This window comes from Haliotis rubra, unplaced genomic scaffold (genome assembly GCF_003918875.1).
Source record: "Haliotis rubra isolate DU_JTF1 unplaced genomic scaffold, ASM391887v1 Scf1890, whole genome shotgun sequence".
Lineage (NCBI taxonomy): Eukaryota > Metazoa > Mollusca > Gastropoda > Lepetellida > Haliotidae > Haliotis > Haliotis rubra.
The window spans coordinates 69,483-82,833 of record NW_025765881.1 but is presented as its reverse complement, the minus strand read 5'-3'; the positions used below and the strand labels follow the sequence as shown (position 1 = coordinate 82,833).

The 13,351-nt window shown below is 41.5% G+C and overlaps 1 protein-coding gene across 1 annotated transcript; it reads left to right on the top strand.

Moving 5' to 3' along the window:
• Positions 1-3,619: 3,619 nt before the first annotated feature.
• Positions 3,620-11,131, top strand: LOC124274244. Its single transcript, XM_046709588.1, has 3 exons — positions 3,620-3,840; positions 5,408-5,543; positions 10,750-11,131. The coding sequence occupies exons 1-3, from the start codon at positions 3,628-3,630 to the stop codon at positions 10,935-10,937; spliced, it is 537 nt and encodes a 178-aa protein (XP_046565544.1). The 5' UTR covers positions 3,620-3,627; the 3' UTR covers positions 10,938-11,131.
• Positions 11,132-13,351: the final 2,220 nt, after the last annotated feature.

The window sequence follows — 13,351 nt, the reverse complement described above, 5'->3', positions numbered from 1 at the left end:
CGAGAAAGCCGTGACACAATGTTTACACATCTGACAGCGATCTGATTTCGGTTAGGGTCGACCGAAATAGTAAAACTTGTTACATGAAAGAACAATGTGGCGGATAGTGTTCCCTTCGCTATTAGATATTCCTAAATTTCATGAATTTGTCACACATTTTGGGATGTTTTAAGTTTCAAAAGCACAATCTCAAGCCTACTGTACAGTATCTTGTTAACAGAGCAAAATATTCGAGGAGTAATATTTTTTATTCAAACGGAAATATTGTCAGTGTCAGCAGTTGCCTATCATGCAATATCCAAGCATAAAAATTAGTTCATATGAGTGCCTATAAAACCATGCTTTAAATATTTCAGGTTTTTTATGAAGAGATGCATGGGACATTCAATTGAATTACCTTCCTCAACGTTGATCGAATGAATACAAAAACTATGTAAGAAGAATATATATAGTGACGTCTGGAGCATTGGGCGGAGTGATATAAAGTGTAAATTTTAATTACGAAAACATTATTTGAAGTTTTGTTACAAACAAAATTATTCACATATATTGGTACGTTTTAGGAGTAATATCAAACTGTCATTTTGATTAATTCACTGGAAATGATAGCAAGGTATGTTTTCAGAATCTTGCGTTTTTCTAGTATACGTGGAAGGGTAATAAAATAAATAGTAATCTAATGAATTATAAATAATTATTTAACTGATTGACATATCAGATTCATATGATTTTAAGGTAGAACTAGGCAAACAAACACAATACAATCACTTGGTATTAACTAGGTTTCTTGGCTCCTGCTTTGAGATGTTTTTTAAAATCATATATTTAACCCAGATTTGATGTAATTCTTCTTATAAATCATCATATTTTTATAAGGTTACTAATATTTGAAGATTGAGCCAAAGTTAATGTTTATTGGTTTTGGACAAATTGTTCAAGGTTTGTTAATGGTTACTTGGAAAATGAGCTTCATATTACATTGCACACTGGTTTGCAGGGGGTGAAAGCTTCAGGACATTTTCATGTGTGTTTTCTTTTACCAGATTTTGAATCAACTTTACTATAATTCTTATGACACTAGTAAGTATCTCAGAAAAGGAAACAGATCAAAATCAGTGTTATGTCCTCTAGGGATATAATCTCAGATCTAATAAAACAAAGCTTATCATTAATGTCAATTAATGTAATTGTATTGACAAAAAGCTTTGAACATAGGATATATTCTATGCACCTTATTTACACTAGTATTTAGCAGTTAAACATCTCTGATGAAAAAACATTTGTATTTTGTGTAACATTCTATTTAAATGTTAGTTAATTGTTTGGATAACTGTGGATCCTCTTTTCAAAGATTTGGCATCACAGGTTTCCTATTTCTGGAAGATGGGCCAGTGTACAGGTGCAGACTGTATCCTGGATCTTCTTTGTGTTCTGGTGCTGTGACATACCTGTACATAATCGCTGCCAGTTCATGAAGTCCAGTATTGTGGAAGTCTGTATGTAAATTAGGATTCCACAACAAAGTACATACAGATCAATAAAATGAAAAGGCTGAATAAAAAAATGGATTTCCTTATATTCAGTATTTGAGGATGGTGTCAGCTGTTGAATATTTGCTTCAGGGTATGTCCAGATACGTCCATGGAAACATACTGTTTACAAGCCAAAAACCTTTTCCCGATTTCCAAATAAGATCAAATAGATTATACTGTGATTGATTTGTTTACATAATTAATAATATACAGACAAATAGGGTGCACGAAGTAGTAGACGGGAAATATTTTCTGCTTTTATTTACCATTCGTTTAAAAAACCCAACCAAACAACAACTTTCAGTTACCCTTCCCCTGCTAATATCTTTGACGGAGGTGAACTGCCAGATAGATTAACTGATTCGAGAGAATATACGCTTCCTACACTCAGCAGCTGGACGATTTTTCATCGGGCATGTAACTCATTTTGACTAGCCATTTGCAATCTGTCAGTTAAAATATATTGAAAATCACATGCGTATAACTTGCCTCTTTAAATATAATTCACAAACGACGGATACCAAAGTACAAGAGGTAGAATTCATCAACAACGTTCGCAACCACGTACGTTTCGCCGGCGGTGACGTCATTGTGATTAGTCAGTGGTTGTCCCTCCTAACGTCAAAAACGAAGTGGGCGGGGATCATCGGCGGAGACTGGATCGGTCTATTGGCGATATTTGTTACGCAACATTTGTCTTGTTTCACGAGCAGCGTATTTGTGGTCATTGAATGTAAATACACTCAACAAGAACATAATGTCGAAAACACTATATTTAACACCTACGGATAAAACGAAATGTTTTCTCAATTGACTTTAATTTGGGTGTTATCCGTGTGATATGAATTAAAAAAAGTGGTGATGTCCAAAACACGTTTTGCATATTAAGCTCAACACTTAACTGGCCCGTGAAGGTCCGGGTTAGAATGAACCTTCACTAACCCATGCTTGTCGTAAGAGCCGACTAACGGGATCGGGTGGTCAGGCTCGCTGACTAGGTTGACATATGTCATTGATTCCCAATTGCGCAGATCGATGCTCATGCTGTTGATCACTGGATTCAGACTCGATTATTTACAGACCGCCGCCATATAGTTGGAATATTGCTGAGTGCGGCGTGAAACTAACTTCACTCACTCACTCAACACTTAATTTATCAATGTGATGTTTGTGTATAACAGTCACCCTACCGTTCCTTTTAAAAGAGCGAAGTGTTTCTGATGTTTGAATGTAACTGAATTTGATAAGGGCGCGATGTGCCAAACAGTTTACTTCAAAATCTACGATCCCATAAAATGTTTTCTCAGTGGACTTTAATTCAAAACGGGTGTTATCAGAGTGATATTTGTTGACTACTCTCACGAAACACCAGTCATTTTTAGCAGTGGTAGTGGCACCCGTGAAGGTCCGGGTTAGGATATTGAGTAACCCTTCAGTAACCCATGCTTGTCGTAAGAGGCGACGACGGGATCGGGTGGTCAGGCTCGGGTGGTCAGGATCGGATGGTCAGACTCGGGTGGTCAGGATCGGGTGGTTAAGCTCGCTGACTTGGTTGACACTGTGACAGGTCACCAGTTCCCAATTACGCAGATCGATGCTCATGATGTTGATCACTGGATTGTCTTAATGTTGTGAAGTGAAGTGGTGAAGTCCAAAAATGGTTTTGCATTAACACATACGGACCCTATAAAATGTTTTCTCAAATGGTTTAATTAGACATGACATTATGATTGTGCGCCCTGTGTAACAAGCAAGGTGTCCCAAATATTTCTACTTGAATATCACGTACTTACAAATGATTTCATTCAAATTAGTCAAGGAAGATAAGTCATTTATAAGACACTTTGGGGTTTGAAAATCATCTATTCGTTTTAATTAACTTCGGTAGATATATGTGTACCCCATGTCTCAATCATTAGAGAGCCACAATAGTGATTGCATGAGTGAATTTCAGATCAATATGGCTGATCATTAACACCGACATCGAAATCATTGTTATTTTCTTTATCTAATTGGCAACAGCCACAACGTCATTGTGTTATAAGAGTGAAATTTCACTCGATGGGTTTATTTGGAGGAGAGAAAAAAGAAGAAGATGTATGTGATTGTGAGTGCTGTTACCGTCTACAACGTTCTGACTCTGGGTTACTGTCAGGGAAATCTGTTGAGTCAAGCTGTTCTTACAAAGAATACCTCAACGTCGCGAACGTTTGTCTGTACGTGTTCCGACGCTGCCAGCTGCACTGCAGACAAGTGGAAGGACCTTCTAGCAGAGTGTCGGCAGATGTTGGAGAACATCGACCATGAGGTACTCTTAATTTAGAATGGGCATGGTTTTTAGCAATATTCCAGCAGTATGACGGCGGGGAACACAAGATATGGGTTTCACACACTGAACCGGGTCTCGCCTTGATTAGCGAACACTATGAGCACTGGGCTTCCCACTACCCCGTACGTAGTAGTAGTAGTAGTAGTAGTAGTAGTAGTAGTAGTGGCATCCGTGAAGGTCCTGGTTTAGATATTGATTTTCAGTGAATTATACTTGTCATAAGAGGCGACTAACGGGATCGGGTGGTCAGGGACGCTGACTTGGTTGACACATGTCATCGGTTCCCAACTGCGCAGATCGATGCTCATGCTGTTGACCACTGGTCCAGACTCGACTATTTACAGACCGCCGCCATAGAGCTGGAGTATTGCTGAGTGCGGCGTAAAACTAAACTCACTCACTCACTAGTAGTTGCAGGAGCAGTAGTAGTACAACGCAGGGAAGTGGTGTTTGACATTTACAGGTAGCACTGAGAATTAAGAACCTGGTCCGGTGGGTTGTGGGTGGTGATGGTGGTGATGGTGGTGGTATGATAAGAGTGGATACACCGAATGTTTGCTGATATATTAAACAGACAAAGGAGACAGTATTTCCGTGCACGTTGGACTTATATTGAAACAAGTAGGTTGTCTGAATACGTGAAGTTTAAATGAAACTTAGTGAAATGGTTTGCTCTATGACACAGGTATCGGAAGTTGCAATCAGCAGTGATGTATAAATACTCTCAGCACAGACACTGAGGACTAAGACTGAATTAAACGAATATGTGATCAGAAAAATGTAACCTTCAGGTTAATCATCTGCACTCTGGGTGTCATAGCGAAGATAAAGTTTACAAGCATTCAGATAAAGATTCAAACATATGTAAGTGCCTTATATACATTTCTATTCACTTTACGAGCCTACAAGACCCTAATGCTTACCTTTGTGTCGAGTGCCAGGAAACAGTGAGTACCGTCACTTGCTCTACCGTCTAACACTCCAAGCCCCGTGCGGACTCTCTGGCCAATAGGCCAAGGCAATAATTGTTCTTAAAGATTGTTTGACCTTAGCAACGTATGTTAGAGTCCCGTTAAGGCGAACTGCAACCATGCTGTGATGAATACATGTTTCGTGTTATTGAAAACTTTTGTAGAAACGTTTCCGAAACTGCTGCAAAATAATTCGTCCGTTTCCTTTACGGCCTTAGCATCTGAGGTCATCCTTTAGCCACGTGGAAATGGTGAGAATTCAAACATACGAAACCTAGACTGTTTTATGTTATCGGTTCACTGCAGAAAAATGTGCGAAAGAGAAAGGAAATATTGCATTGTGTTATTCTGAAGATAATATAAACTAGAACAACATCAACCTACTGTTCGCTATGTGCTTGTCATGTTTTTACCGACCACGTCTAGCGGGCTCGTTTCGGACCATTCAGGCATTAGAAAAAACGCCACCTAGAATTCAGACTAGATTCAACAAATCTAAATGTGTCCCTGCTGATAAGAAGATCCACCCGCATTCATCTGATCATGAAATCAAAGTCGTGTAACACATTTTACAGACCACGTCAGAAGAAAGAAACCGTTTAGAGAAGCAAGAGAAAACCACTTCGGCACAAGAGACAACCACGTCGACACAAGAGACAACCACGTCGGCACGAGAGACAACTACTTTGACCCAAAGTCCGACCACCACAGGTAATGGTTCTATTCGTGAAGCTCTTGCCCATGTTCCCTATACATTATATACTCAGCACATTAACTATCGCCACATGTAACCCTGAGTGCGTGTACCAGCATTGATTGAAACATATGTCAATCATCGGATGTCCGCAGTTATGGTGTCCCATACGATCACATTCACTGACGAAAAGGCTGATGTCACATATATTTGTTATGATCTCCATGAGACCAGCTCATACGAAATGTGTAGGTCGGTTGTAGCTCGGCGCACCATTCATGGATAATAGACGGGGCATCATTTCCCCTCCCGAACAATTAGCCTGCAGAAATGTTCCACTTCAACACACATAACACCAACCAGCTTGACACACATAACACCAACCAGCTTGACACACATAACACCAACCAGCTTGACACACATAACACCAACCAGCTTGACACACATAACACCAACCAGCTTGACACACATAACACCAACCAGCTTGACACACATAACACCAACCAGCTTGACACACATAACACCAACCAGCTAGACACACATAACACCAACCAGCTTGACACACATAACACCAACCAGCTTGACACACATAACACCAACCAGCTTGACACATAACATCAACCAGCTTGACACACATAACACCAACCAGCTTGACACACATCACACCAACCAGCTTGACACACATAACACCAACCAGCTTGACACACATAACATCAACAAGCTTGACACACATCACACCTACCTGCTTGACACACATAACACCAACCAGCTTGACACACATAACACTAACCAGCTTGACATATATAACACCAACCAGCTTGACACACATAACACCAACCAGCTTGACACATATAACACCAACCAGCTTGACACACATAACACCAACGAGCTTGACACACATCACACCAACCAGCTTGACACACATAACACCAACCAGCTTGACACACATAACACTAACCAGCTTGACATATATAACACCAACCAGCTTGACACACATAACACCAACCAGCTTGACACATATAACACCAACCAGCTTGACACACATAACACCAACCAGCTTGACACACATAACACCAACCAGCTTGACACACATAACACCAACCAGCTTGACACACATAACACCAACCAGCTTGACACACATAACACCAACCAGCTTGACTCACAAACACCAACCAGCTTGACACACATAGCACCAACCAGCTTGACACATAACACCAACCAGCTTGACACAAAATTTTGGACAAATAGTCGACAGGGTCATTTTGGGAACATTCACGTATTAGAAGAAACGCCTCCTGGGATAGTTTCAAGATTTCACAAATCTAAACATGCTAATGTTCATAAGAAAAATCCAATATTATACATCTTAACACTTAGAGGTTCACAATGTAATTTTTCAGTTTAGTTTTTTTAAGTCATGTTACACATTTTACTCTTCACAATCCAACTCTACAGACAAAATCGATGCAAAACAATTCCTCGCACACCAACACTACACATACCAACTGTACTCTCACAAACTCTACACACATCAACTCTACAGACCAACTACACAAACCAACGCTACACATACCACATTTTAATCTTCACAAAAACTCTACAGACAAAATCGACACAATACAAGTCCTCGCAAACCAACACTACACATACCAACACTACACACATGAACTCAACACACACCAGCACTACACACACCAACTGAACACACACCAACACTACACACACCAACTACGAATACCAACTCAACACACACCAACTCTACACATACCAACACTACACACATCAACTCAACACACACAAACTTAACATACACCAACTACAAACACACCAACTCTACACACACCAACTCAACACATACCAACACGACACACATAAACTAAACACACACCAACTACAAAAACACCTACTCAACACACAACAACTCAACACACATCAACTCTACACACACCAACTCTACACACACCAACTCAACACATACCAACACGACACACATAAACTAAACACACACCAACTACAAAAACTCCTACTTAACACATACCAACTCAACGCACATCAACTCACGCACCAACTACACACACCAACACTACACATACCAACACTACACACACCAACACTACACACACCAACTCTACACACGTCAACTCTACACACATAAAACTCTACACACATCAAATCTACACACACCAACTCAACACACACAAACTCAACATACACCAACTACAAACACACCAACTCAACACACACCAACTACATACGTAAATTAAAAAACACACAACTACAAACACACCAACTCAACACACACCAACTACATATGTAAATTAAACACACACAACTACAAACACACCAACTCAAGACACGCCAACTCTACACACATCAACTCTACACACACCAACTCTACACACACACCAACTCAACAGATACCAAGACCACAGATATCAACACAACACACACCATCTCCATACACACCAACTCGACACACACAAACTCAACACACATCAAACCTATACACACCAACTCTACACACATCAACTCTACGCACATCAAATCTACACACGCAAACTCTACTCACACCAGCTGTATACATACCAACACTGCACACACCAACTCACACACCAGCTACACACACCAACACTACACATACTAACGCTACACACACCAACTGTACACTCACCATTTCCACACACACAAACTGTACACTCAGCACCTCCTCACACACAAACTGTACAAACACAACCTCCACAGACACAAACTGTACACATACCACCTCCACACTACAAGAACTGTACACACACCACCTCTACACAATCAAGAACTGTACACACACCACCTCCACACACACGATGTGTACACACTCAACCTCCATACAACAAGAACTGTACACACACCACCTCCACACACACGAACTGTACACTCACCACCTCCACACACACGAACTGTTCACTCCGCACCTCCTCACACACAAACTGACACACACAACCTCCACAGACACAGACTGTGCACATGCCGCCTCAACACTACAAGAACTGTACACACACCACCTCCACACAAACAAGAACTGTACACACACCACCTCCACACACACGATGTGTACACACTTCACCTGCACACAACAAGAACTGTACACACACCACCTCAACACACACGAACTGTACACACATACCACCTCCAGTCACACGAACTGTACACACACCACCTCCACACACACGAACTGTGCATACACCACCTCCACACAAAAAAACGAACTGTACACACTCCAACTCCACACACGCGAACTGTAGACACACATTTCCACACACATGAACTGTACACACACCACCTCCACACACACGAACTGTACACACAACACCTCCACACACATCAACTCCACATACACCACCTCCACACACAACTCTACACACATCAACTCTATACATAGTTATCAACTCTGCACACGCCAGTAATATACCTCTACACAAATAATTTTATCTGAAAACTAGTGATACCTCTGTGGGGATTTTAATAAGTGTTTCGTCAATTTCCATACTCGTTGATTCCAATTATATATTGATCAGCCGTTCTCTTAACATGAACTATTCATATTATTCTCACAGTGTATGTCATGTTCAAATGGACTCATTGTTTACTTCACCATACACACAACCACTACAATGAACAATATGTACAGGACAAGGTAGTTTTAATTAGGTTTATCGATAAAACCGTGAACATACTTGATTAATAGTGTTTCTCTACGACCGCCAGCACAAATGTAATTCCCGTAAAAACAGAAGTAGGAGCCGTGATGATGCTATGTACATATTTGATAAGCATTTACTTCATAACGTGGGCCCCCTAGTCTATAGATCACGATCATTGGCCTACCTAAATCGATGGAAATAATCTATTTACATATTTTCAGAGGGGCAAAGCATAATGCTGAGCCATTGCTACTTAGTAAAATTATGGCAGTTCATACATATGGACTTGGAGGCTGGAGACGGGGTATAATGATATAAAGACAGATCATTGAAGGAGTAGGGGCGTGTCCGACGTGTATGTGCATGTACGTGTCGTGCCGTATTTAATGTGTCTGTAGGGACAAATCTGTGTAAGGGCATGTTAGGTGTGTGTGTGTGTGTGTGTGTGTGTGTGTGTGTGTGTGTGTGTGTGTGTGTGAGTGTGAGTGTGTGAGACAGTGCGTGTGTGTCGGAGCGTATCGGACATGTGTGTGTGAATGTGTCTGACGTGTGTAAATGTGTCTGACGTGTTTATGTGACTGTGTATTAAATATGTCAGTGAGTGCGTCTGACGTGTATAGGTGAGTGTGTCTGACGTGTTTACGTAAGTGTGTCTGACGTGGGTGAGTGTGTCTGATGTGTGTGTGAGTGTTTTTGACTTGGGGAGTGTCTGACGTGTGTGTGTCTGACGTGTGTGTGTGTGTCTGACGTGTGTGTGAGTGTGTCTCACGTGTATACGTGAGTGTGTCTGACGTGGGTGAGTGTGTCTGATGTGTGTGTGTGTTTCTGACTTGGGGAGTGCCTGACGTGTGTGTATCTGACGTGGGTGTGTGTGTCTGACGTGTGTGGGTGTCTGGCGTGTGTGTGTGCGTCTGAGTGTCTGGCGTGTGTATGTGAGTGTGTCTGACGTGTTAGTGAGTGTGTGTGGCGTGTGTGTATGTATGTGGTATGTAACGTGGCTGACGTGCGCAGGATCATGTTTGTCGTCATCAACTAACATAACTTATACTACGACTACAGCCACTACTGCTACTACCTCTACTAATACTGTCAATATTACAACTACCACCACGCCGATTTCTACCACAACCACCATCACATCTAATGCTAATACCACACCCGCGCACGGTCTCTCTTCTACCTTTACTTCCGCTGCTCCTACTACTATACCACGACGTCTACTACTACAATTGGTACTACTACCTCAGCAGTACTACCAACATATATTTACATAATATGCTACATTTACTCTCTAGTTTACTCGCTTACCCCATACGTGCTTTAAATGGACGAATAAATGAATGTTGCTGTATGCCGTTATTTTCGGCTTTCATCGAGGGGGCGGTGGGATAGCCTAGTGAGTAAAGCTTTCGCTCGTAACGCCGAAGGACCCGGGTTCGATTCCCCACATGGGCAAGATATGTGAATCCCATTTCTGGAAGCTTAACCTTCCCAGTACTTCGTTTTGGATGTCCATCTCATGCATCTCATGTCCATCTCATTCCAGCATCCTGTGTCTCGGACTGCACTGGTCTGGGCAGTGGGAAATACCAGTCGTGTATACGGTGCGACGGCTACGTGGAATGCACTCATGGAAGGACATTCAACAGACCATGCAGCTCTGGTACAGTGTGGGATGATAACAGGAAAAACTGCCAGTCTCCTCCGTCACCTACCTGTGTCCCGAATGAATAGAACTTTTAAACGCCGAGTTGAACAAAACGCTGTCAGTTTTTACTCCATGTACCCAACACCAATCTCGATTATCAGCTGAAATAGGTCCCCCGGGGAGTAACAACCATCACTCAGACCCCTTGTGGTTTAGTAGTTAGAAGTGAGTGAGTTTACTTTTACGCCGCACTCAGCAATATTCCAGCTATATGGCTGCGGTCTGGAAATAATCTCGTCTGGACCAGACAATCCAGTGCTAAACAGCATGAGCATCTATCTACGCAACTGGGATACGATGACATCTGTCAACCAAGTCAGCGAGCCTGGCGACCCGATGACAAGCATGGGTTACTGAAGATCAATTCTAACCCGGACCTTCATGTCCAGAGACATGCCATTAATATTCTCTCTCTCACTCAGTATCGCCTTAGTCATTTGTCTTTCGATTGTTACTGGCTTTGCATCGTTATCGAATTATCTTCTTGTTTTACACTGTAGTGAAGTGTTGGAAAAGTAGTTTTTGTCGACCTGATGTCAGAAAAAGAGTTGATAAAATACCATTCGCTCAGCGTTGCGCAATAGGGGTATTTTACTCCCGCTTCACTTGAATGTAGAACCTGTGGCAATCACTCACTCAGCTATGTAAGTTAGCACAACACCTAATTATATTATTAGTGTAATATATTTATGTCATTAAAACTTATACACTCATTTCTTGGCTTGTCATTTATCATACGTTCCACCATTATCTTCTTGTTCATGTACAATAGTGCGGTGTAGTAGCCAAGTGGTTAAAGCGTTGGGTCGTCACGCCGAAGACCCTCGCTCGATTCCCCACGTGGGTACAATGTGTGAACCCCATTTCTAGTGTTTCAGTCGTTATTTTCCTGGAATATTGATGAAAGCGGCGTAAAACTAAACTCACTCACTCTTGTACGTTTGTTCTGGTGTATGCGTTATTGTTTGTTCGTTTTAGTTTATGCGTTCTTTCGTGTCTTTAAAGGCATGTTTACGTTCGTGCGCTGAGTTTGTGTTCATGGATATGGGTTTTAGTAAGTGCGTGTTCGTGCATGTTTAGTTGCGTTCGTCCTCGTGCATGTGTTAGTGTTCGTGGGTTGTTCGGGGCGGTGGGGTAGCCTTATGGTTAAAGCGTCCGCTCGTCCCGCTGAAGACCCGGGTTCGATTCCACACATGGGTACAATGTGTAAAGCCCATTTCGGGCTCACTACCTCACTCGTGCGCTCTTCTTTGTGCTATCAGAGGCAATTAGGGGTACAACATCTACATAACATACAAAGCTCATTGATATTATTGGGCGCATTCATGAATCTCACGACACGTCGCAAGGGTCAGATACGTATGGCCAAGCAGCCTAATTTTGAAAAGAAAATGTTACATCATAAGCAAGTGTCCAAGGGCCATCTTCATGAAGGTCAGTTCTTTCTATTTTCTCCAATCTATAACCACTGACAGACTAAACAATAAAGTGATAAAGACAATCCCGTTTGACGGCGTCTGGTTAGTTTTTGGAATGTCTATCTCCATCATAATCATTAAGCACGATGAAATTGTTTTCGTCTACCATGACTACGTGAAATACGCGAATTTGATTCGACAATCAGTAAAATTAGACACTATCAATCCTGGATTGACAATGAGTCTGATTTCATGACCGCTTCACTGCACACGTATCCAACAATGGCGCACTACTTCAGCTTGACCACCAACATGGCTAATATCAAGCAACAGACGTGATGGAAATGTTTATAAAACATTTATTCAACTCCAAAAATACAATTATATGGTTTGTCCTCCACAACTATTAGGAAACCTCACTATCAAATTACATTCTATTATAAAAATATTCAAACACAATTACAAGGCACAGCCCCAAACAAAACCAAACAATATCTAACTTATAAACCAGAAAGCCTTGTAAATATACATCCCTATCTATACAAAATTTGCAGCAAAACGTTAATAAATATTTGCCTACCTGGTAAAGGGTATATAAATTCGCAAGATAACGGTCAGGCGAAACACCACATTTATACCACTCATACTCCATCCTGTTGCATCGTTCAAAAAATACATGTCAGAAAATGAACTACCACAATTCTGCTCTCTGTCAGCTTCCCAACAAGGGTGTCACTGCTGGTGATCTATGTTCGTACACTTTGAAAATATCTTGGCCACAAACCTGTCCCAAATGATGAATACAATTTCCAAGGAATCCCAAGTTAGTCGCATGTACACAAATCATTACGTTGGGCTAGCACTGTCACTCTTTCGTCGCATACCGGGGTGGAGGCACGTACGTGAAATCACGATCGAAACTCGACGGTCATAAAAATCAACAGTCTTTGACGTGTTTGATGAGTTACCACACTGATTTGTTGGTCGATCAGAAAAGGATCTATTCTTCGATTCTGCAGGGT